Source organism: Dicentrarchus labrax, unplaced genomic scaffold, assembly GCF_905237075.1.
Source record: "Dicentrarchus labrax unplaced genomic scaffold, dlabrax2021, whole genome shotgun sequence".
In the NCBI taxonomy this organism is placed as follows: Eukaryota; Metazoa; Chordata; class Actinopteri; family Moronidae; genus Dicentrarchus; species Dicentrarchus labrax.
Genome location: NW_026136723.1, coordinates 13,188,427 through 13,215,210, shown reverse-complemented (window position 1 = coordinate 13,215,210; position 26,784 = coordinate 13,188,427). Strand labels below are relative to the sequence as shown.

General features: G+C 40.4%; 1 protein-coding gene across 2 annotated transcripts; it reads right to left on the bottom strand.

Annotated features, from left to right (window-relative positions):
- Positions 1–1,315: 1,315 nt before the first annotated feature.
- dnah3 (dynein axonemal heavy chain 3) lies at positions 1,316–25,621 on the bottom strand. Of its 2 annotated transcripts, none has more exons than XM_051390417.1 (63): positions 25,386–25,621; positions 25,203–25,234; positions 24,674–24,775; positions 24,349–24,556; positions 24,126–24,171; positions 23,873–24,041; positions 23,580–23,772; positions 23,093–23,288; positions 22,437–22,562; positions 21,142–21,337; positions 20,835–21,014; positions 20,571–20,701; positions 20,368–20,473; positions 20,077–20,255; positions 19,727–19,911; positions 19,418–19,541; positions 18,838–18,991; positions 18,528–18,672; positions 18,158–18,369; positions 17,923–18,014; positions 17,659–17,773; positions 17,315–17,431; positions 16,260–16,439; positions 16,028–16,164; positions 15,706–15,907; positions 15,491–15,583; positions 15,141–15,251; positions 14,897–15,011; positions 14,615–14,813; positions 14,371–14,479; positions 14,161–14,274; positions 13,385–13,561; positions 13,159–13,250; positions 12,825–13,044; positions 12,596–12,730; positions 12,362–12,473; positions 12,000–12,241; positions 11,660–11,760; positions 11,466–11,571; positions 11,203–11,332; positions 10,888–11,121; positions 10,682–10,785; positions 10,298–10,592; positions 10,009–10,188; positions 9,795–9,918; positions 9,547–9,703; positions 9,330–9,473; positions 8,366–9,032; positions 8,118–8,283; positions 7,783–7,999; positions 7,501–7,683; positions 7,163–7,361; positions 6,527–7,040; positions 4,798–6,425; positions 4,491–4,716; positions 4,161–4,405; positions 3,882–3,998; positions 3,618–3,775; positions 3,147–3,314; positions 2,893–3,035; positions 2,528–2,732; positions 2,135–2,272; positions 1,316–1,711 (listed from the first exon to the last, which is right to left on the bottom strand). In XM_051390417.1, the coding sequence occupies exons 1-63, from the start codon at positions 25,426–25,428 to the stop codon at positions 1,358–1,360; spliced, it is 12,192 nt and encodes a 4,063-aa protein (XP_051246377.1). In that variant the 5' UTR covers positions 25,429–25,621; the 3' UTR covers positions 1,316–1,357. The 2 variants fall into 2 exon arrangements, with proteins under 2 accessions (XP_051246377.1, XP_051246378.1); XM_051390418.1 differs by having other exon boundaries at positions 25,203–25,239; positions 25,387–25,621.
- Between the last annotated feature and the right edge of the window lie 1,163 nt (positions 25,622–26,784).

The following is a 26,784-nucleotide window of genomic DNA, read 5'->3' as shown; positions in this document are numbered from 1 at the left end:
GGCTCACAAACCATTTTTGCTCTTGCTGATGATAATCAATTGGCAACCCAAATTATCCCAACAATGCTATTTTAGTGTTAGAATTTTTTTTATTATGTTATTATATAGCATTGTTTTTCATAAACAATCCTTGCACTAGATGGCACACTGTTTAGCTGCATAAATACACATGTACGAATCAAGACCCCCTATTAATGTTACTTATACACAAATTGTAGAGACTGTGGCTCAGAGGCAGAGCGGGTCATTCCTTAATCAGAAGGATGTGGGTTTGATCCCCGGCTCCTGGTGCCACATGTTGAAGTATCCTTGAGCAAGATACTGCATCGGTGTGTGAGTGTGTATGAATGCGTGTGAAAGGGTGAATGTGGCACGTTGTGTAAAAGCGTTTGAGTGGTCAGAAGACTAGAAAGGCGCTATACAAGTACAGGTACATTTACCATTTACCATATCTCAGTGAAGAGCACAGATAGTTCTCATTGTGGATACCAAATAAGATCCTTGTGCAATACTGGTTTACCCTTGCTGCCATCTAGTGTTTGTCTTCAGAACACACTGCTGGACAGACCTGTGCTTTAAGAACTACTACCATTACTACAACTACAAAAATGTACACCAGACAGGTATTAAGGCACAGACATCACCAGCACCATTAACATTCTCAGAGACATCAAGCATAGACAGATACTTTAAGAGAGCACTGTAAATATTGACATTATCCAGTTGTTTTGATATTATGTTGACTTTATTATCAAGTAATAAATCTTTGTAATAAACCACCACCCACTCTGAAACAAAAATAACCAAATACAAAACAGAATTGTAAAGTGCATCATAGTACAAATATACATATAAGTACAAGCTCTTTTCATTTTGCGATGCCACCAGTTACCAGTCCTTTGACTAGAATTGGTTGCACAAAGTACAGTATCATAAGTAAATACATTCTCCAAATGCACACAGTGAATCCTCTATTTACTGTGTAGCTCACAGCTAGCATATATTATGAATGTGGGGGTTTAGTTTAAAACTGTAGGAGTCAATTGTACTGAATCATCTGTATAATCTGGACTCTACTGACAAATGTAAATGATAATTAATGAAATCAAATACACTCTAACAAAACAAACAAACCTCCATTCCCAATAAATCATGCACAATATGTTACCATTACCTTCAAGACAAAATGTTACTATAAGATTTCATTGTAATAATAAATAATAAATAAATAAAAGATGTTGTTGCTATTTGGCATTACGGGACAATGTATCTTTCTTTGGCATACAAACACATAGACTTTCTTTGGCATATGCAGTTTGTTAATAGCTCAGTATATTAAATGAGTTGATGCTAGTTCTTAGTCATCCAGCTGGCAGAGGCATGCCACGCCACGGTTTACCCAGTGTTTCTGTGGCTTGTCAGAGGGCAGCTCAATGGACATGACGTAGTTGGTGGAATGGCCAGTGGTGGACAAGGTCCCTCTGCGGGCACTGGTTTTGTAAACAGGACAAACGTAGATGTTTTCATGTAGAAACTTGGAGATTTCTCCTGGCTTAAGCTTGATGATGGGCAAAGAGTCAAAGAGGATCTTGGGGAGGGACTCTCCAATGACCATGTTTTCTCTGTCCCAGCGTGCCCCCTCCATGAAAAATCCCTTAACATAGGCCCCGTCCTCTGGCTTCTCCTCCATATGGGTCTCCTCTTTAGTTACCTAGAACACAACTCAGAGCATGAATATCCACCCAGTACATCCATATTATTATTAAATAATTACAGGTGAATATGAAGGTTTCTGCAGGTTTCCACAGGTTACATTTATGACTTTTTAAGACCCTTTTAGGTCCATTATTAATGCAATTTAAAGATAAATTTTATGTCCATAATGGCAAAAAGTACAAAGGATATAAAAGAGAGTTGGTATTTGTTCCGTGTTGTTCTTTTGTTTTGATCAGTAACACATAAAAATAACAGAAAATTACAACAAAATAACATTAACTTCATGAAGCCAATCATGTCAAAAACACTTAAAACAAGCCTAAAATTCAGATGATTGGATTTTAGACTTTTTAAGACCCTGCGGACACCCTGAATAAGACCAAAAACACTGAGAAAGGTGAGCAAAATAAAGACATGCCTCAAATTCAAAGCCAATGTAGTCTATGGGAATGGTGTATTTTCTGGCAAAATTCTGAGCAACTCCAGTCAGAAAAGACTGGGTGAAATAGAATCCAGAGACCCAGAAGACTGTAGGGGGGCCATTATCTATCCAGTCCTGTCAAGAAAAGACATCCAAGCATATGCATCGTATTAGTATATCAAAAAATCTATTCTATACAGTTTTACTACAATCTGAATGTAATTTTGTTTAATTATATTAATTTGATCCATTGTGCACATTGAAACATTTTCTCTAACTTAGGACCAAACAAACTGTATATGCTATTGGGCTTAAACTGCTTAGTACGTGCTTTGTTCATTTTGCCAGTTGCTCGAGGTCTATGTGAGCTATAACAATCATGATTCTTACTTGTAGGAACTGCAGTCTGGCTAAGAGATCAGTCACGTAGCTCCCCATTGGCTTGAGAGAGGGGTATGACTTGGCTGCCCACATAACAGGCACCTTTCCCACCAGCATGCTGTTGAAGACGTTCTCAAGTTCAGCAGACATAACAATCTGGCCCTTCAAAGCTTTGCGGATGTTTACCAAGCTGATGCGCACCACATGAGTGAGTCTGGTAAAAGGGGAGACATTAACAAAGGAGACAAAGTAACTGTAAAGGGTTTCATCAGTTTGTCCTGCACAAACTGATCAATGAACATCATTTATTTGTAATTAAGGTCTTATTTTCCAACATGAATATTTAATTGCATAGCAACACAAGTTGGTATTACCTGTTAAAACGGATGATTTCCTGCCTCAGAACAGTGTTCATAGATTCCTCATACATGACTGGGTATTTATCTATCACCATTTGTATGTCAAAGTCAGCTGGGAGCTTAGACAGGATGTCTTCAGCAAGCTCATCTACTACTTCCTACAACGCAAACAGATAACAGTTTGAATATATGACAACAAGTGTTCACATAGCGTTTCCACAGGGAAATTAGCACAAGTCAGAATGCTTCAGACAACAGACAGTGCAAACCTGAGGAGACTTAGCCCCGCCACCCGTCTGCCTCGGCAGGGTCAGCAGTACTCCATCCAGGAGCTGATTGGTCTCTTGATTATCCTTTGTGATATCGGCGTTGCTATGAAGTCCGAACACACAAGGATCGGCACAAATTGGAAGACTGCGAATGTAGTCAACATATGTCTGAAATAAAGAAAAACATTTTTGAAAATGAATTTCTGTATCAGACAAACAGGGGTCTTCAACGCTGTGCCCTCAAGGCCAAACATTATCTTCACTCCAGACTAATTTTACACTCTGTGATTAAAAACCATTAATCCTCCTGTGGGTAAACAGTTAAATCAGCTGCTGTTGTGTTTATTTGAAATGCAAGCCTTCATTTAGTTATAAGACAGTTGCTTTATGTCATGCCATGACTGATAATGATGGGTATGGCAGTCTTCCGCTGTAGCATCAGTTATGAATTGACCAGAGCTCTGACGGTACCTGGTAGGGGCCATGAGCTGGGACATAATAAAGATCTCCCTCACACAGGTGGCAGCACTCCTTTTCTATCAGCTCCCAACTGTAGAAGATGGACAGAAGCGACAGCAGCAGACGCCTGTCTTTGTCATCTGTCACCCTGCCACCATAGTTGCACTCACCTGAGAAGAGAAGCAAATAAATCATTAAATAGAAAACAATTTAATACAAGGACATTGTTTTGATGTTTATTGAGAGGTTTTGTCTCAAACTATGATTTTTTTTTACCTGTAAGGTAGGTGAGAGCCTCCAGTGGAACCTCATCATACTCATCCAGGAACATCTGGATCTGCCTCATACTGATTCTCAGGTCAGACTCATTGAACTCATAGGGAATATTCCAACCTGAGAGAAATTGACAAACAACAGCAACATGATTGTTTTTACACAATACAATAAACATATTAAACAATTACAAAAAAATTAGTTATCAAAATTAAAAAACACACAAACACATTTCTTCATACAAGGGTCAAACAGATAAGAACTAAAGTTTATATTCCTCACCCAGAGGTCCAAAATTCCTCCTTTCCTGTACTAGAGCGTGGAAGAAAGTGAGACCAAATAGGAACTTCTGCCAAATGCTCTGTTTCTTGGAGCTGACAAAGAAGGCAGGGTCAGAGATGGGGTGACTCAGGTAGGAGCGCAACAGGTTGGCTCTTATTCCTTTAGGAGGCTCATTGGTCATCTTCAGCCCATTCTGCAGGATACTGACTGGGAACTTGTCAGATGGATAACTGGTTAACCACAACCTGGGGAGAAGAAAACATACTTGCTTTTAATTGTCTTCTTCATGCAAGACCATGTTTAAGTTAAACTGTGTGTAGAATCAGTTACCTAAAGCTAGGGTGCGCGTTCTCTGGGGTGATGGTTTCCTCACAGATCCTCTCTAGAGCAGGCATCCAGCTGGTGGCCAGGTGGCAGTTCTGCAGTACCACCCAGGTGCCCTCTTTTATGGCTTTGTCAATCATCTGAGCTGCTATGGGTCCTTGTCCCTGCCCAAGAGAAATGGTTTGGGTCTTACTGCCCCCCATTTCTAAGTCATCAGCAAACTTCAGCAGACCTAAAGAAACAATAAAATACTCATTAAAGACATACAAAAATACAAAAATTAAGACTTCAAAACAAGTGTTCAATTAATCACCTGCAGTTGGATCAGATCCCGGTGACAACACAAAGATGAGAGGAGAGCAGTTGTAGGAGTCTTTGTAACTCCCTGCCAGGTCAAAGGTCGGGGGTTCAATGTAAGCCTGTCCCATGTTATCCACTATGAAATCTTGCACTGCTGGAACTAGTTTATCTGGCCTGAAGCACCTGATTACTACCATTCTGTCCATCCCCACCAACTTACTCCACTGGCCAGGTAACTGTTCCTTATGGGGTTTTCCTGAATCATAGAGCTTCTTCCATTTGGAGACGTTGTCTCGGACATGTTCAAAGAAACCATCCAGGTTTGGAAGTTTGGATGCCCTGACGATTTCAGACCAAGATTTTTCAGACAGCCACTCTGGAGCAGGATTGGGGTATGGGTTATCCAAAGCAATGCCACCTGTTAGAAGGAAGCGCCAGACCTGGTCATCAACCTGATCCTTACCCTGCATGATGCCTATAGTGAGCAGCAGGGAGAAAAGCAGCTTATCCTTCTCAAAAAGCGAGCGGCACACATTATTGTAGATGCTGAGGGTAAAGTGCTCGACGATGTTGTCGATCCTTTCAGCCACATCATCACTCTTCAAGCTCTGGGCGATGGAAAACAAGTAGAGGTTGATGAACCAGGTCAGGGAGTACTGGTACATAGGCTCGATATTGGCCAATTCTGAGATACAGAAAAACAAAATGGACGAGTGCACAGCCACAGGACGATAACCCATGCGAGTGTCGTCAATCTCTTTCTCTGTGACACTGGCAATTTTTTGCTTCTCTGAGATCTCCTCAGAGAGGATTTTGGAGGATGACAAGACCTTAATAGCAGTCTCATCCTCCAGGATGTTCCCCTCAGACGAGGAGAGCACTTTTAAGATCTTGTCCTCAATTTCCTTCAGCTGCTTGTTGTTGGCAGCACTCTCCAGAATGAGTTGGTTCTTCTTCTCTTCCAGCTCAGGTTTCTCTTTGGCTGCTACCAGCCCCAAAAGCTGGTCCTGTAGGCCTTGTGGCGTGATCATAAAGTTCAGCAGACACACTTTAACAGCCACCTCTGGGAGGTAGTGAGGGTTCCTCAGTCCAGTGGTCATGTAGAACAAAAAGTCTTTAGAATATTCCACAATATTCTCTCCTATTTTCATGTACTCGACTCCCTGCTGTTTGAAGGTCTGCTTCAGCAACACAGGTTCAAGTACCGGATCAAGTTCTTCTCCAACGTTCTCCAAAAGAACCGGGGTCCCAAACTGGATGCAGTTCTCCAAGACTCTCACATAATTTCCATCAGACAGTTTGATGACAGCAAGTTTATTAGCCTTCTCCATGTTCTTGATCCACTTGTTGGCTTGACCTTGAGGGTCAATCATTAGGGGCCACCGACGGGAGTTAAACACAATGATGCCATTGTCTGTGGAGAAGGAATCCACCGGCAGTCCAGCAATCTGCCATGCCCTGATGGCCACCTGGTTACCCAGAGTGTTGGTGAGTGTGAAATCCTCAGAGCAGGGGATTTTCTTCTCCTGGCACAAGATATGCCACTGCTCCTGGCACTCTATACGGTAGTCTACTGTAAATGCCCCAAGGTAAGATACAATTCCAGAAGAGAGGAGTATGTCACCTGTCAGGTTGGTGTATCTGCAGAAAGGAAATACAGAACCATTTTTATTAATATTAAACTGCAGGCACCCCGCATCATGACTAATAGTAAAGATTAATATACATATATATTTATATACCTAATCCCTAGTTGCCTTGCAGCCTCAGTCCACCTGTCCTTCTCCCCACCCAGTCCTCCTATCAACTTCTCTGCCCTGATCAGCTTCTGAGAACACAATTCAATGTTGTCCTCCAGTTCTTTCTTCTTGTTAACCATGGCATCCAAGTCATCATTCAGGCTCTGCAGTCTGTCCACAACTTTTTTCAGCTCAGCTCTTTTCACAGTCAACATTTCCATCTGTACAGCCAGCTCACTCTCAGCAAACTTCAGTTTCTCCTTCTTGGGGGCGACCACTTTGGCTACACGCTCATACACTTCCATTGCTCGCACCCATTTACAGAGACCCTCACAAGCCGAGGAGACATTTTTAATAACAGAGGGCTGGAACTCAGGGTTGTCGATAAATTTATCCCTGATTTTTTTTATGTTAGGGGCAGGAATGTTGTCTTTGTCGTAAGCTTTGAGGCTTTCCAAAAACTTCAGGTCTCCAAGGAGCTTCTTAGAGGGGCCCCAGAAGTCTTCAACCATCTTACCTGTAACATATTTATTTGAAATAATACTGTAATCAGGTTCTATATTGAGCTGAATATTTGTATATTTCAATATGATTTGAGAATGCCGGATAAAAACCATTCCATCGTAGATGTAATCTTACCTGAGCCACTAGGATCAGGTTTTCTCTCTGGCTTGATGCCCTTCATGATACAGATGGACTCCATGACTAGTTTGACTAGACCTGGTGGGTTCTGCATAGACTTCACTACTGTAATGTCTGCTGGTTTTAATGTGTCCAGTGCTGACAGGGCAGCCTCCAGTGCAGGCATTGCTTCTGCCAAATCTCCCTCACATTCATCCTGAAAAAACAACCAGTACACAAAAATCTGTATCTATATGTGTAAATGGATGCAAACCAAAGTCCATCACTTACGACCTCTTCAAAAGAATTGGCAGATATAGTGTAGAAAAATGTGTAATTGGTCCTGAAATACATACCTTAATGGCTTGGGCTGCAGCTGCTGCTTCATTTGCCACTTTCTCATCAGCAGACACAAGTTCTTTCTTAGCATCCACCTCCACTGTTTCCCCCTCTATATTAACCATCATCTTATCTGTTTCTGCTGAGGTCTGGATAAGCTCTGGCTGCAAGGCTGTTAGCTCCTCTTGCATCACTGACACCTGTGGACAACATATCATTGGATGATAATGTATCATCATTCATTTCGTCAGAGAAACAAGTTAAAACTCAAGGTAATATTGCTTGACAGGGTGCCTCACCTGAGACGCAGCAAACTCTAGTTTCTGGAGACCAACAATATAGCGGTTCTTCGCAGTATCCACTTCATTCCTCTTGCTATTGAGCAAAGCCTTGAAGGTGAGGATGAGTTCAAGGTAGGAAGTGGGCGTGACATAGTTGTGTCTCCTCAGTCTAGAGAAGTACCTTTGAGACATGTCTCTGACACTTGTCTGGAAAGTCTTGCACATCTCCACCACCCTGAGATCACAGAAAACACAATGTGGGCATACTACACTGTGCTGGACGCAAATTAAGTCCATGCCACTGTTGAGCAGCGGGAAATACTACTTATTTTGCATCCGTTTTATGTCCTTACTCCAGTCTGATGTCACTCTCCATTTCCACATCCTCTAGGAACTTGTAGGCCACCATCTCCAGAGCATCCTTTGGCCATGCGTGGAACCAGTCAATGGTGCAGCAATTGATAAGGGAAGGGAACATCCTGAGACGATTCCTAAATGCATCACCGATAGGACTCATGGCTGTTGAATACAGTAATTCCCATTTACAACTACATATAAAGCCTTCAATGATAGACGAAAAAGGATACGTAAAGGTACCTACCTAGCACAATGTGAAGGTTAGCCTTCACACGGTCAATGAAGAAATTGTACAATGAGAGCGGAGTGGCATCAATCTTTTTGCCCTCCATCCGGGCAATTCCCTGCATTTTCTCAATGATGTCAGCACGTTCGTCCGCAGGAAAGATGTTAGGCACATCACCAGTGTTAAGCAGCATGTTGATGTCTTCTAACATAGCCTCATCCTTGATTTGGCTGTCATTGAACAGGAACACCAGGCTCTTTCCCTCAATGCCTGCTTTAAGCATTATGCGCTTCAGGTCATCACGCCAGTCTGACATGCTGTAGCTCTTGGTCAACTCAATCTGGAACAGGACGTAATCACTGATATATGTGCCCAGCTTAGTGGCGCTCTGACGACCTGAACCACCAATGCCAACAAGTAGAAGGTGACCATTGTCTTGTTTCAGCACACGGCAGATGCGGGAAATGTGCTCAATGGCAAATTTGAACATTACAAGGGCCATTGGTGCCTTGCTGCAGCTGTTGTACTCATCCAGGTAGAACTCCATCACCCCTTGTAAGGCACCCATGTCTGTGATTTCATCGTAGGACTTAACATCAGAATCAGGCTTGGCATAGTCACCGAAGAACAAGCTACGGATGCACTCGTCCACTACCGTGCCATCCGGGCTTAGATGACTCAGGAGCTAGACAACAATAGGAAATTTAGGATTAAATACAGACAAAGCCTGTGACAGCAGTGTTGTTTAGTACCTAACTGACTTGGAAATCCTTAGAAGTGTACTTTCTCACTAGCAAATGAATGCAGAGGTAGTTATTGAAGGAAAAATATATCTAATAGAAGAAACCCTTTAAACTGATTTCAACACATATAAATTCATCTTTTTGCTAAGTGCTTTTTATCCTAGTCATATTTGTTGAGAATTTATGAGATAACATGCAAAATCAGAGAACTGACAAAAGCTGTTTTAGGTCATATGTACCTTTTCCATACTCTGCTTAAAGAAGTTTGAGGTTCTCTCTTTGACGATGCCAAAGAATGTCTCCTTGTCTTCGCTGTCAATGAGCCGGTCATAGAAAACACGGTAGATCTCATGGATCCATAAGCGGATCAATTTGTCTCCATCCTGCCAACATACATGAGGAAGAGATACAGCAATTCAGAATGAATTTAACATTTCATTGTGTTTCCACTCTTACCTGCATGTGCGTATGTGGAGCCAGGAGCACGCCTCGTATCACTCGAGCGAAGTCCCGCAGGTTGAAGATGTAGTGGGACTTAGATGGGGTAGGGAGGAAGCTGTCCATGGCATCCTTATAGACTGCCATGGTGGCCTGGACCATGATCTTGCCTAGCCTTAGACCAATGACAAAATACAGCATGTCTTTCTGACAGTTTATCCCATTCTACCACTGTATGACATTCTATTACACATTTGATAAGTTACCTGTAGAAAGAGGCATCAAATCCTTTGCTGAAGTGCCAGTCAGTAATGGAGCTGAATATCTTGGTCAAAGTTTCATCATCAAAGGAATCAATTGAGATGACATTCAAGTGACGAGTGAAGCGGCCTAGAATTTCAAACATTTTGTCAGTTGCAGGAAATCTTAATAATGCTGTATTCTTTAATGAAATGACATAAATAATTACTTCAACAATACCTGTAATGTCATTTTTCCCACCACCAGGGGGGCCCATTGCAGACAGAAACAGCACATCCACTATGTTGAGTCTGGAGGTATCCTTCTTGTCATACCAGTGATGATGGTCAATCCACTGCCTCAACAGCTCGATTGGGGGTTGGGCGCCATAGATTTCCTTCGCTGGCATGTTCAGATCATCTATGTAGAACATATGAATATCAAACACTTTAATATGTGAGATCCTTACTTAATGACCCATTTTTAACACAACAGGTTGGAATTATACTGTATGTGCTTTCATCCTTACCAACATAGACAATACACTTCTTTCCCATAGGAGGTCCAAACACGCCTTTCCTTCTTCGGTCCAGCTTGGCCATAATGATGTCTTGAGTCTGATTCGCTGAGGTTCGGGCTGAGAAGTTGATGCAGTTTGGTGTGTACTGCTCTTTAGGCAGTGTTACCAAGAAGCTTTTATTGATAACAGATTTGCCGGTGCCAGTGGGCCCGACAAACAGCATAGGTATTTCATGTGCCAGGTAGGTACGCAGGAAAAAAAGCTGACGTGCCGTCTCCATGGTTGGGATGATGAGGTCTGACACCTGGTGAGGACAAGCAGAGTCTCAGCGAACATGGACATCCACAGTGGCATGTTTAGGAGCAGTAACCTCTGTAAGATAAATATACTCACATTAGCTCCAGCAGGAATTACGTTTTCTTCATTTGTGATTGAATCAGTCCATACATTCCACTGTCCTTGTCCATCCTTATGAAAGTAGTAGTCATAGACACTGCCTACAAAATAACAAGTAGATATCATGCATTGATAGTGTTAAAAAGGCTGATTTTTAATTGGGATAATAACTATAGACATAATGATTGTTGACATTTTGTGACCTCTCTCAGGGAAGATGTTGTTCTTTTTGAGTTTGATACTCTTAGGCCGAGGGTGCTCATCATCCATGCCCATTATCAGATTGCGATAGAAGACGTCAAACTTCTTACGACTGTCCCCAGTGATGGTCCCACCCAGAGTCCATACGACTGCGAATAGGAAAAGACCCTGCAGCCACATGGTTATCTGCTGGCTGGACATCTGTGTATCACTGGCTCCTGACGCAGAAATTTCATCTGGGTGTAGATAGGAATGTTAATACATACACAATGACAAATAGAAATATGTATAAATCATAAAATGTCATTCTTACTAACCCATCAGGCAGGTGTACAACTTCATTAAACTGTAGGCCAAGTGAATGGGAGAAGTTTGAACCACGAAGCGACACTCCCTGTCTATAAAGTCCAGACATGGCTGAACTAGCCAATCAAACAGGTCCATTATCTGCGGGACAAAAGATCAAAGAAGCAGATATAAGACACATTATGTTATTTATGCCATCTTAAAAGACATAAAAGTAACAAAGACTGTAAAAGGCCATCCATGAGCCATACAGCATGCATGTTTGTAACCTTACCAGTTCTCTATGTTCAGTGCTCAGACTTTCAGGCAGTGTGTTCATGTAGGAATCTCTGAGAGGAGACCAGCCAAGCTGATGAGGTTCCATGTAGATCATACCACACCTTCAGATCAGATAAATAGTTACATTCAATAAAGTAACTTTCTATATTTACCGCAGTTGCTGTTGCAGATTCTGTCTGTGTTGCTTACCTACTGACAGTGGCTGGAGAGGCTTGCTCCAGGTCAGCAGTTTCGAAGATCAGACTCATCTTGGCACTCATCTGGATGATCTCACCACTCATCAGACAAAGCTAACAGAGAACAGAGTTAACAGAACAGATAATTATTATTTAAAGTCTGTAAATCAAAAGTAAATCCTTAAATGTCCAGACCAAATTTAATGAAATCTGGCCAGCAGTTGTTGTGAATTGTTTCAATGAACAGATAGCCTGACCAACCAACTGACTTACTAACTGCTGTCAACACTTCAGAAAATATTTTAGCAGTAAGAACAAAACAACAGTGAGTAAGGCATCAAAATGGCCAGTACCTTCTTGTTGTCATCCAGCACGGTATTCATGTTCTCAATCCAGACAGCATCGATGGGCCCATCAAAGAGGATCCACTGTCGATTTTCTGAGGTGGAGATAGCCTGATCTCTGAAGGAGGTGGCCAGCACACCGTCAGACCATTCATGGCTGACTGGATCAAAGCATCCATACAGCTGACCCATGGTGATGGCCTTGGGGTTGATGATGCAGTAATCCACTGCAAACTCATCCATCAGTTTGGCTGGAAAAGTGAAATTAGATCCTTATGAATAATGGCTTATTAGGGGTCAATTTATGGTAAAAAAAAAAAAAAAAAAAACATGGTGGCAACTAGAAGATTCATATTAATTAAAATACCTACCATGATAAAGGTCTCCAAGGGCAGCAGAGAGAACCTTATATGCAGAAGTCTTTCCTCCTAGAGGGTCTCCTACTATCATGAAACCATGGCGCACCAACATCATTTCATACACCTATACACAATCGCAAATATCAAATGCTAAGAACATTTATAGGGTTGAAGTATACTGTTACAAATTGCAAAACAACTTTTGTGAAGAATTAAGTATTACTAAGTAATATTCCTCCTTGGTACCTGGATAATCTTGCCAATGAACCATGGGACAGGCTGGAGCTTGAGCTTAGCAATGTTGTCATTAAAAGCCTTGAGGAGGAGCTCATAGTCTGGTTTTGGAAGGACCACACCAGGGAATAAATCAGAGATGATACCCTGTGGGCAGCGGTGAGAGGAATGAACTGAATAATTACTAAACCTACTGATTTATACATAGAAATGCAATTGGATTTTGTACAAAATGTGTCACCTGAAACAGTGGCACATCCTGTGCAAGAAACTTGGCCATGTTGACATCCATCAGTGCCCTAAGCAACAGCACGCTCTCGTTCTCCTCAGGGTACTTCAGCTTTAGATTCCCTGCTGCAGTCAGCACCGACTTCACAGCTCGCATACCATAGTCATAATGATGTTGGGAAGACAGCTGCTCAGAGCATAAACGGTAGGTGGCCACGATTTTCTGGGCCAGACTGTCAGTGAAATTGGAGATGTATGAGGCTTGGTGAATGAACCAACCGGGAGCTCCAGCTCAGAAAAAAATATTCGTAGTAGAAATATTTCATTCAATATTCATTCACACTTACCTGCGAGACTCAATAAAGCCCATGGAGTATAATGAGATCTCTCCAATGAGACCATAGTCTGGGACCATCATAGCCACTGTACGGAAAAGAGCCTACAAGACAGGATTAAATGTTCCAGCATGTTCCTAATTCTCTCACATTAAAGGTTTCCCACTTCTTAATCATCAACAGATTCTTCTCTGTTAAGTGATGTTTAAGACTACATTGCAGTGCTACAATAATGTACCTTAAGGTTGTCAGGGAGCTCGGCCCTGCCGGCATAACCAGGGTTCATGGTGATGAAAACATTGCAGGTTGGGTTGAGCGACAGCTCTGTCCCCTCAAACATGAAGGTTTTCAGATCCTTGGCGACGGCTTGTTGTATGCAGAGGATCTGCTGAGCTACCACAGAGAGCACTTCCACCTGTGAAACACACACAAAAAATGATGAGTAACTGAGTGAACACATTTAAATATAAACATATTAATATTAATAAAAACACGTTTGTACTTGACTCTAAGAAAAATAGAGCCAGTGCAATGCAGACAAGTCTGGAGTTAAATTTTTTATTTTTTTTAAAACTATATCAGCAGTGTTTTGTATGAGTTGCAATCTGTCAATTACTCTCTTTGTTAAGACAGTTTAAAGTGTATTAAAATAATCCAATCAACCTCGCATAAAAGCTAAAGCATGTCAACACCCTGCTGGGTTGCAAATGTTCTAAATTTGGATAGGTGTCTGAGTCGGAGGAAGACAGATTTTGTTTATATGTGGTTGTGCACAACTTCCAAATTCCAAATCTATACTGACTCTTAACCTGATTCTTACCTGGGAGGCCAAACTTTGATTTTAAAAATCATTATAATTTTTCAATACAACCGCTATAACAACAAAAAATAAATTCTAAATCTAATACTAATAGAATAATTGTTCCTTAATCTTCAGATAATGTTCAGTTAAATACTAAAGCAGAGGGTATCATTTTACAGCAATCTGATCAGTATAACAACAGTTGTCCTCACCTCAATACGATTGAACTCATCAAAACAGGCCCAAGCTCCTGACTGAGCCAATCCTTTGAAAAACTTACTCATGGCCTTGTAGTCCAGGCCATCGGAGCAGTTGAACACCACACACTAGAAACAAATAACAGCTTCAATGTCAGTATTAAGAAAGAGAAATACATAAATAAAATGCACATTAGTGTGTTACTGTAGACCGTTTTGCTGTACCTGCTTAGCCAAAGCTTTTGCCAGATCTTTTGTAGTCTCAGTCTTGCCAGTTCCTGCAGGACCCTCAGGAGCTCCCCCCAAGTTCAACTTCAAAGCCCCCATTAGAGTTCTGGTGTAACACGCAGTCATTTAATGAAATAGTACAGTGAGAGAACTTCACATATTGCACATTTGAGTTACAGTATGTTTGCACTTCTTCTTTATCCATAGCTGACAATAAGAGATCAAATAAACTGTAGGTCACCTGTAGCAGCGGTCAGTAAGTGGTGTGATTACAAGACGGGGGGAATTGCCCAGATATTCGTAGCCATATTTTAAGCAGGTGGTGATCATGCGTAGCATCACATCTCCATCCTCCCAGAAGTAACGCAGCTGAGAAATCCACGCAAAGTCATTCAGTGAAGAAATCCGGTCTTCTGCCAGTTTTGCAACAACATCTCGAGCTAGCAGAGGAAAAATGTGTGAGCACAAGCTATGTTTAATTAAGAAAACACATTTTATACCTTTAAAATAGCAGTTATATTACCATGAACATCTATAACAGTAAGAGCCCCAAGGGTCATCCTTGCTCCTCCGGCCAGCCTCCCACGCACCAGCTCCACAATGTCAGCAATCTGGGCATTGCACTTCTCCACATAAGCCTTTGGGTGGGATGGAAAATCAGAACACAGATTAGACTAGAGTGCAATAATTATGTAATTTTGGGGCTTAGAAGTTATCTTTCTATGTGGAAGTTAGCAGTGGATGTACTGCTGGATTTAAAGACTGACAGGCAGAGAGTTGGTCTGGATGGCCTCAGATACTTCAGTGGTCCAAAAGATGGAGGAGGCACAAATGACAACTTGGCCAGGCCACTGCAATACCCACTTCTTCCTGGGCAGCTACAGGAAAAAAGTATTGCAAAGTACAGATTAGTTTGTTTAAATGGCTTATGTGCAAAAGCATTCTTTCATCATCCTCAATCAACATTTTAATACTTCTCCAAGGAACTGATTTATTTGAAAAAACATATTACCAATTATAAAATGAAAGTCCCCAGTATAGCTATGACTTGCCAACATCTACTGGCAGTCACCTTAAGTTTATCACAGATTGAAAATAAAGTTATATCTCCAAATACCTCTGTATACTGAATCACTCCTTGGTGGATTACATGTTGAACACTCCTGAGCATTAGTTTCTCCACTTGCAGCAGCCACTTCTCTACCATACCCTAGAAAAACAAATAAAAGGTCACAGTCCACCTCATATGAGATACCGTATCAATTTAACATAAAAATAAATTAAACCTTTACTGACACTGTATAAAACCACTGTCTATGTTCTATACAGTACCTTGGCATGGGCTGGATAAATCTTTTCTGTGAGGGGCACAGTCTCCTTCTCAGAGCTGATCATGCCAGTGATCGCCATGTCCTCTGTGAACTCCAGTTTGGCGATGCCCTCAAAGCACTTCTTCAAGTGAGGCTGCACACACAGTGGGTCTTTGGTCTGTGACAGGATCTCCAGCAGCTCATCGTTGGACAGGAAAAAGAACCTAGGAATATGATGAAGAAAAAGACGAGAGAGGAAACAATAATCCTAATAAGTGCTCACTGAGTAATTTGTATGTTCTGTTATAAAAATGTATTACTAGGACTAGTACTATTGGTCAAACCTTGGGAAATAGAGCCTCTTCTTCTCCAGGTAGGTATTGAGGCCTTTTTGGATATCATCTAGAAACACATTGGACTCCTGCAGCCGTTCCAGCATGTTGGGCTGGCCTGTAGCCACCAGCACGTGTGTATCCTTAACCTGGACCAGTGAAATCACACAGCAGCCAAAGTGAAGCGAAGTGCATGAGACTTTTACAAACCAAAACAGGATGTTGTATGTAAAGAGGATTTTACCGCCTCAGCAATGATATTCTTCCAGTAGCTGTCTACAATGGCAAACTTGCGTCCCTCTTCAGGCATCTGGGCAATGATGTCCTCAGAGCTGAAGATGGGTTCGAGGTAGAGCCAAGTAGATTGACACTTCAACATGGAGTCAATGATGTCCTGCATACTAAGCAACTTGTCCTCCCATCTCTAGGTAGGAAAATAATGGTGAGAAGTACAACACAATTATAGCAATAACATACTATTGTTGTGTCTCATAGTTAAAGAATTTCTGATGTTTAGTTACCAATACAAAATCAAAAGCCCATATCATACTCAAGAAATAAATGAATTAAAAACTACAAGGAAGAATAAGATAACAGGATAAAATCATATAAGACTCCAAAATGGTAGTGTAGGAGCAGTTCAGAAGATAACAGGTTGTTCCAAGTCTTTTTATGGTAGTTTTATGACTCCAAACAAAGCCACTTTCCCTGGTGTATAGAGTGGTATTGCTGAGGTTGTGTTTATGCAGAACAGGCAATTTTGTTATTTGTTCTGGCATGAAATTGTGCTTGCATTTCCCCCTGCTCAGACCACCTCGTATTGCAAACACAAGACTGACTCTTGCAGAGGCGCACACACTCATTTTATGTAAGTTGAATTTTGGTTCTTTGACTTCTGAAATTTTTACATACATTGTAGTCCTAAACATTTAAACATCAAAATATTACCATAAAGATGCTAATTCCTCCATTGCTTGTAGAAAGTAGACAGTAAAACCCTTTATCTATCCTACAGCAACAGGAGTGATCTGTGTTTATCTGCAGTGTCTAATTTGAAAGTTTACTATTTTTGAAAATGTGATATAGTATAGCATGTTGAGCTAGCACCATTGTTCCATTCTTTAAGCAAAGAAAGAAAGGAGGCATCATGTTAACTTGTAACTTTAATAAACTTGTAAGTTTAATATGGTAACATCTACTATTCACACCTACTGAACTGGACAGCAAAGGATTTATCCCTTTACTTTGAGTGCCACAGGCTTAACTGGACCAAGGGTGATTTGTGTTGCAGTGCCTTACCTTACATTCTGTCTCTATTGGCTTAATGAAAGGTGAACCTCGCATGGTTTGCACCTTAATAATGTGGTCATCCAGAAGCAATTGGATGTCATCCACCGCTGACACAATATTGGTACCCTGTGAAAAAACATTAAGTGCATTTAATACAAGTTGATTCCAATGTATGCAAGCTCATTAAGTTAGTTAGTTAAAGACAAACAGCAACATAACCAACATGTCAATTTCTTGTAATATTTCAACATTCAAGATGTCATTCTTTGGAAGAAGTTACGAAGACAGTGTAGGAGTAGTCCAGCTTGTGGTATGTCTGTGACAGTATGTTGTTGTATATGTGTTTGTCATACTGTATCTCTGTATGGAGTGAAAGAGAACCGGAGCTCGGTCCATTCATTTCTCATCTTCTCCATGGATTTTTCCAGAGAGTACTCCTTACTGGCTGCCGCTCCTATTTCTTCTAACCTAAGGCAGAAGGGCAGAGGTAAAAAAAAAAATCGATCACCTTCTGTTCATGGTGTACATTTCCATAACTCAACAAACAAGGGTACATTTTTCTTACCAGCCATGTTACATATATTCCAACACTGTGCATTGTCAGTAAAGTGTCTTACTTAACAGAGAACTTGGAAAGCCCCAGTTCCAGCATGTTCAGCAGAGAACTGTTCACATCCGGTTTGACATCAAAGCCCACAATGCTGCTAATCTGCAGACACATCAATTATTCACATCAGCTTCATGGATCACAGGAGATGAAGAACACTTGGTCCTTACAAAGTGAATCTGACACTGGATTTCTGTCAGTGTCAGTTGATCTAATGAAGCAAAAAATAAATGAATTCAGCTGACCTTCTCCCAGTGGCGGTCTTTGATCCCGGGGTTACAGATGGTTGTTAGGATGGGTCGGTGCTGCTTGAACTGGTCTATCTTGCTTTTGAAGCTTTTGGCCACATGACAAGGCCCAGGAAGATTAGAGAAAGACTTAGTCAGTTTATGCATGGTCCTCCACATGATATCCAGCTCATCAGATATTTTCTCAGCATCCAGGTGTAGGAAAGGACCTAGAGGTTAAGTGATAAAGGAAGTACACCAATGTGAAAACTGTGCATCTTGCTTGCACTTGTGTGCCATTAGTTGTGCCATTTAGAGCTTTTAAAATGCAGTCACACAGTAACAGAGAGAAACAAATTGTATAGTTTCCTCAATGTGAGTCACCCACCATTCATCCACTCGTCTGACATGCTCTGAAAGTTTAGTGCTGTGGTCCAGAGCTGTTCATACGGCTGTTTGTCAGCTATCAGAGTTTGGACCATTGGGAACTGGCTCTGCTCCTTATCCAGCAATGTCTGCTCTTTGTTGATGTCCTGTAGAAATGAAAGCGGTGTAAACATTTTCAATCATCTAAAACATGATTTTTAGGATGAAGATGTATGTTTTGCTTGGATATCAAATCTTTTTAATCAAAAGGATAACCACATGCTCCAAAACATGCATTTAAGTCTTGCACTGTAGAGTGCAGTGTCTCTTACCTCTAGTTCAATGAGAGCAGTCTCCAGGTTTGTAGTGATTTGTGTGAGATTTCCCACATTGTTCTTCATCTCCTCCATGTTCATCACTTCCTTCTTCTTGAAGGCCTGTATCTCCTTGTCCACATCCTGCAGCCTCTGGTCAAACTCTAATATCCTGAAATAGTCAAATAGAGATGTAGCAGTTGTCATTTCCGTTATTGGCTGTGGGGATACTTTAGTTAGTTAGACGTGTCAAAAAGCACAGCCTGTGGCCAAATTTACAAAGATGCTGACATTCTTAACAGTTACAGTATATACAGTATATGTAATTTTCAGCATGAGAGATGTAAAGTAATAAACAGGAAAAAACACAAACATTGTGTGTGTCATCAGCCAAAGGTTTTGGAAGGCATGTATTGAAATCTAAATTTGAATTTACTGCACTTCCCTGTCTTGGAGCCAAAAAACAATCTAACTATGAGGGAGACTGCGTGGTACCCGGGTCAATCTATAGAGGGACACACCAGTGGCAAACACCACATTCAACTGCAGTGGTAGCCACTTGTGTGAGACCAGGAGTGTTTAGTGTTTATTCAGTAACCTTGATTGGAGATACTTTTCAGCCTGCTCTCTCATGGTACCCAGACATGCCTTGCTGTCTTCAAGCTCAATCAGGATCTGATTGGGCCATTGGAAAACACGGGAGTTCAGCCTCAAGTCTTCATCTAGAGTAAGAAAGAAAAGACAGCCAAAAAAGATATAATTTCTTAATTCTAACATTGGTGCATATAGATAAAGCTTATGTTTAGCTTGCTAGGATTTTAAAAAAGTAATCTATGGTGGCATTTGTGTACATTGCATGTCATTTCTTTCAAGTATAATTGCAAATACCACAAGAGGTTTCACATACAGGGTAGAGTAGCATAGTCCAGGAGGAAGCTGAGGCGGTATGTTGCCTCATCAATCTCATCTATCAGCTTGTGAATAGTCACATCACTGGTGTTTTTAATATACTGTTTGAGAGACACTAACTCCTCTGTGGTTTCTGGGGTGCCTCTGACGGTCTTGGTAATCTCCTCGTACTTTTGACAGATCCTGGGGAAGAACGATAGCTTGTGGTTGACATTCTTTTGAAATGTATGTAACATAAAACTGATTTAGAACTAAACAATGAAAATGAATTAGACAGAATTAGATATACTGGACAACTTCTGCTTTTGAATTTTCAAAACTTTAAGGAGGTGGAGAGTTTCCTCTTACCCCTTGTTAAGCTCTCGGTTCTCCTCCACTTCGAACGTGATTATTTTGTTTTTCAGTCTCTCAACACGGTCACAGAGGTCATCATTCAGCTTGCCAGCATACAGACAAAACATGGACAGGGGCACTGTAACGTGCAGTGAGGCAATCTCCTTCCACAGGTGATTAATGCCATCAATTTTCTGAAGATTAAGAGAAGAAGAGAGGACTTTGGCAAAGCAAGTGGACAGCAAGTGCCAGTTGAAAACAGAAAATGTTGTAATGTGTAGATGTTAGATGGAAAGGTTTAATTACCTTTATAAATCCTTCTAATGAGTGCTTCTCCTTGAGAAAAGTTGATATCTCCTGCTTTGCTGAATGGTCCAGTAGATTGCTGTATTTTTCATATACATTCAAATACCTGAAGAATGAGATGTAGTATTAGGAGTTCCATTACACTTGCTACATCATAATGAAGAATAAATAAATAAAGACCTAAATTCAGCTTGTGTCATTACTTTTTAGGTCCCACAGTGTTTTTGTCGAAAACATCCTTGGCTTTGTTGATTAGGTTTGTAACCAGTGACTCCTCAGGACTGACGGTTCGGAGGTACAAGTTATTGATATCGGGAAAGAGGTTACATTCCACCTGGCCCAAACATATCAGCCACAGATTATACACACATTTGTTGTAATAAAAACAGAAACGGCAGTGTCTATTGTGTAATAAAACAGATGGCAATAAGATAATTGAAGCTTGTGATGCTAATAGATTACTGTACCCTTGGGAGCTTCTCAGCACTCTTGATGATTTCCATGAAGGCTCTGTGAATGAGCTCCCAACATTCCTGAAAGCTCGGACTAAATTCAATGTGAACATCATTCACTTGTAGCTGAACCAGCAGCACCTGAGACCCAACATACTTCATCTCGTCAAACACCTTGCCAAAGTCGTTGCCTTCCTGAGGAACACACAAAAAAAACAAATCAGAAAGAAGTCTAAAAAATACGAGTAGATTTGGGTGCACATTTGCCCACACATTTTAAAAAGACCATTTGAATGTGGACAACTAAAACTTTTGCCCAAACCTGGTGTAAAGTGAAGAAATATAACAGGTCCTGTAATGATTCTATGACTAGGCTTCGGAGCTGCAATGACATGAGAGCAGCCACACAGCTGAAGAATGCCTGGACAGCTACAGGAGCCACCTGCTCACTCTTGGGTATGAGGGGCAACCACAGATCCGCAAAGGTGTTAAGGAGTAATGCACAGTAAGGCAGCCATCTGAAAGAAGATGATCATGATAAGTTCAACTGTGGCTATTTTTGTGTTTAATATCAAAGCATAAGAAGAATTGAGGTCATATTAACAAAAAGTACACAGACATAACACAAAACTTTGGGTGAAAAACAGATTTAGGGAAAACATTTACAATCCAACCTCTCTGTACACAAACAATTTCTCTGATTTTGTCTATTTACTTTAAATTAATGCAACATTTTCTGAATTAAGGTTGTTGCAAGGGCACTTAATTTATTATAAAGTGTAGTAAACTGTGTCTTTTTTCAGCAGGAAATATCACAACTTTTGGGTGCATGATGATACAGTATAAATTAGGTGAAAACTGAATTAAACCAATCAAATCCAATCTAAATGTGTGCCTGGACTGGATTTATGTTGCATAACACTGGTGGTCATGAATTATATATTTTCTGTAATCAGGATCTCTTTCCAAGAGCATGTGTGCTAGCAGAATACCTGAAGTGCTTCCTGTACAGTTTTCTGTTTCAAATTCTACAAAATGTTTATTGAATTAAATCTCTACTGACCATACTAGTTACTGCAATATTATATCCTCAATATGAAATATGTACTCTCTGGTTCTTATTGACATTCACACAGCCCCATAGAGACACATAATGTCCTCTGGATCGAGTATGGCTGGCATGGGAAACTGAGACACCGTAACTGAGAATAATGGTATCCAAGCGGGTGCAAATTACAAACATGAAAATAAACAAACAGCAGACAGTTTCTACTAATTACAGTGGCTCATATTTCAGTCCTGCAGCCAGACACCATACAGGGTTGCTACGTGGTCTAACACGCCATACAACAGGCATGCTACAAAAGATTCTATGGAGACCTAAAGTGAGACAGTGTGTAAAGCAATCCCCTGAAAGGTAGCCTGACATGGGTCTGACAAAGTGGACAAGATGGAAACATGAGACTGCACCTACAACAGGATTAGCTCTCTTGGTTGTGTACATTCTATAGAAGCCATTGAAAAGAAACACTACAATGATTAACTCTGAACATCACCTTATGTTCTCACTGACAGACTGGCTGTTTGGAGATAGTCTGGCAAAATGGCAATACTCACTTTTGGAGTAGCTCATCTCTTGTGGTTTGGCACTGTCTCTGGACAAACTCCTCAAACTCAGATGGCAGGAGGGGGAGACTGGTGGAGAAAAGGTCTTCCAGTCGAACAAATCTCAAGGATGAGAAGCTGAAACAAGATTTTACTTACATTTTATTTGTTGAAAATAAACACATCCAAATCCAAATCCAGTGTAAACAAGAGCTTGTGCAGGAGAGGTAAGAAAGACCCCTCAATGCAAGATAAACAGAATTACACTGAAGAAAATAATAAGGAATAAAAAGATTACCACAAAATAAATAAAAGAGAAGAGGAGACCAGGAAAAAAAACCACATACATAACTCCAGATGTCCAACAGTCAACACTGTAATCAGGAAGTTATTAATGTTTTTTCAGATGGTTTAAGATATAAAAATGATTAATGATGAATTCCACAAAACAGCACTTCTGTATCTAAAGTAAAATACAGCCACATTACTGTAACATAAAGGAAGAAGAAAATGTTCAGACTGTCTAGTCGGATATGGATGAATGACTTAATTAATTTTGAAGAAATTAAAATTAAATGAAAAGTTTTAGATTGCAGTGAGTGCTGGAACCAATTCTATAAATAATTAAATATAATCCAACCCAGTAGACCAGTACACTTCTGTATTACCTGTTTAGCCAGACATCCTGCAGAAGGACCATGATTGGACTAACAGTAAACAAATGTTGGCTTTGCCACTTGTGGGCCTCCTTGTAACTTGTTGCCCAGGGCACTGGTGCACGGATCACCCTCCTGGGAAAGGGCTTGGGGATGCTGGATATGGACAGTCGCTGGCGCTCAGATGGATCCATCAGAATGTAGTCCACTGTCAAAGAACAACATGGAAGACAAAACAGATTGAACAGATTGACAGAATGTACATTTCAAGGAAAGGGAGGCATCACAGAGGAAAATAGTAGTTAACTAAGCCACCAACTACAGTGACTGGCTGGTCAAACCCATATGGTCATACATGTAAAATAATCTGTTTTTTGTGTTTAATGATGCAACAAAATGTGCTTGCAGATATAGATGGAAACACGTATAAAGAAAGGATTGTGTTACTGTCACATGTCTAAATAAAGCAATACTAATATTAAATCTCATGGTTTTATACCTATGCTCTTCTTGAGGCTGAAGTAATAATCTCTCTCGACCTCCTCTTCAAGGTTTGCCCTCATAATCAGGAGTTGTTTACTACTATTTTCAGTGTCAGGAGGCAGCAGGCACATGATGTTCATCATCTGCTGGTCTGGCTGGGGGGCTAGCACAGAGCTGGGGACACCAGTGCAGATGTAGTACATATACCTCTGTGTAAGAAAAGTTAAGATCAACAGTGTGAGAAAAATGTCACTCAAAACATTCTAATCAACAACTGACTGGTTCATTTTTGAATTAATTGATACTTGCTTCTAGGTCTTTCTCATTAGGTTCTCGCTGCGTGACCCTAATTTCCTCCTCTTGGCTGTACATGACGTCCAGCTGCTCATTAGGACTCATAGGCCGGCTACTGGGAGTGTAAAAGTTTCTCGATCTTGGCTTTGGTCGAGGTGAGAGTGAAGCATGAGAAGATCTATCCCTGTGAAAGCATGAACTGATGAGATCAAATGCTTCATAAAAGATAAGCTATAGCTGATATGTGTTGCTTTAAGGGCATAATTACCTTCTCTGCGGTGAAACTGCTCGTCCCCTTCCAGGTGAGGTAGATGCTAAAAGCCTCATTAAGATCAAAAATCCATTCTGAGAAGTTTCCAGTCTTAAGTGTTTACATTCTAAATTATCATCAGATAACAAAGTAAAGAAGATTGCAATAACATATACTTTTATGTGGGCTTCCCTTAGACACACAGACCAGGGATTGATACAAGAGGAAATTGAAAGGATACAAGGCCCTGCTGGTTTTGCCAAGGATTGGCGGAAAGTGTGTCGTCTGTGCTGGAGTTCAGTAATTTTAAGGCCCTGTGCCCAGGGACTGTAGTTGTTTCCAATAGACTCAGTGGGCGAACGGTGGAGATGTTGCTCTTTAAAGGGAGCTGCTAGAGTCCAAGAATTGGTCTGAAGTATGGGTGGGTAATGACTGTGCCTCAAGACTATCTGAAATAAAATAACAGCTTGAATGTTAATATGGAGTATGGTAGCGCAGAGCTTAGTGTGTTTAACTTGGCAAGTATCTGAGCAAAGTTTATATCATACAGCAATTGATGTTCTTACTTGATACAGTTCTGAGGGTTCTGCATTACAAGTCATGGGCAAAGGTGGGGGAACAGAATATCCTCTGCTCTGACTCATATTGCAGATAGAGTCATCCTCCATCTGTAGTTCAGACAAAAATAGTGAAGGTTGAAACACAACTATGACTTTTACTTGCATTTTACATTAATTACATGATCTCTTAACTTTTTTGTTTTTATTCAACCCTTATTGATGCGGTTAAAGATGCAGTTAAATGCCCTATAAAGACTCACTGTATTTTTTCATTACAGTACTTAACTACACCCATGCCTTTTCTTTTAAAGTTGTTCAGTGTCAAACTGCAAATTTAATTTGGAAATTTTAAATTGCAAACCTAACCTAACTATCTTTACGACGATATCAATTAGGATATAGCTAAACAAGTCTATAATACTGTAAGTATTTAGCTAAAGGGAAGGATTTCACGATGAAACAGATAAGAGGAAGAGTCAACCATTAACCTATCGTTAGCTAACGTTAGCTAGGTATAGACATTAGCTTTCATTACCTGCTTCAGCCGTTCCATGTTGTTCAGCTTTTCTGCCAGTGACAGAAAGAAAAAAATAAACATAAAAATAACTTACAATGTATGAATGAAATGAGAAATGTCTATTATTATCAGTATAACCTAACGTTAACCGTTAAAGAGTAGAAAACACTGAAAAACACAGTTGCCGTTAATGTCAGTTACCTTCTATGGGTCGCTCTGTAACGTCATGCCGGTAGGGTTTCATTAATTGCTGATAAGTGACATTAGCTTAAAAGCTTGGAGGTTTGAAAGTATTTACCTGCCGCTTGTGTTGTACCAATGACAGAACTATTTAACGCTGCTGGCAGTTAAGTTTTGCCCTGTCAGTGCTTTGACTAAGAAAAAACCATCACGTTGCTGTAAACTGAAACACTGTTGATCTCATCCTGGAACGTCTCCATGGCAACACCAACCACCTTGTTACTGTCAGAGAGCTCCGCTATGAGGTGGGCGGCGCCCCGTGCACTTGTTTCCTGATACAGGTCTGACCGGGTACACATGTATGTATGTAACACAGCCGAAAATACCAGCACTACTACTATTGTGATACAACTACATTTACTTTTTTTTAATAATGCCATTACAATGTTTAAAAGAGAACACAGCTCAGGGTTGAGTCGATGTGTCGTCGTAGGTTTACCTGGAGGCGTCACCATCCAGCAGCTGCACTCTGCCCTCTGCTGGTGGCCACTCTGCCCCTCCCTCTGAACCTGCCCCTTCAGACCGTGCTGTGCAGGTGTTCAACCATCTCCTAATGTACATTTATATAGGGGGAAATGTAGTATTAGTATGCTTTCATTACTAAATGAATTGTCACCTAAGTTACTATGAATATTATGACAAAATTAAAGATATAACTGCATACTACACAATTTTTATCAATACATATATAAATAAATGTATACATTTCAAAAATAGCATACACACATTTTTTTTTTCAATCTAAGCTTTCTTTTCAAGCATGAAAAAATATTTCTGAATATCATCACTAGGGTTAAGATCAGGACTAAGGCCAGAGCCAAAGTTAAGCTTAAGTTGTTTATGTATACGGCTGAAGAAACTCTCACTGTATCTTGAGAATTTCAATAAATACCCAAGAACCTCTTAATTTCAACATTTATTTTGGTCACTTTATAGTTAATTAGATGAATTAATTTAACTAAATTGAATGTTACCATTTTTCAGCAACAAGCTGAACAATTTATGTGCCTTTTTATTTATGTTTAAAACCACAATCACAAAGCTATCTGTAGGAAGATACAAGAGCATTCCTTAAATGAGATTGTGATCTCATATATTAAGATAACATGTCAGTCTTAAAAAATAATCAAATTCCACTCTATGTCTACGAGCTTTTATATGGTGATCTATCAACAGCAGTAAGTTACATTACTGTGTGGTCTGATTAAAAGGTCAGCCAGGAAAGTTGAGAAGGAATTGTGCAGCAAATTGTGTTGCAAAACTTCTCTATGACAGCTCTTCGTGATTGATTTGCATTTAATTCTGTAACTAAAAAAAGAACAGAGGTTAATTGCAGTTTTTATAACTTATGAAACATTTG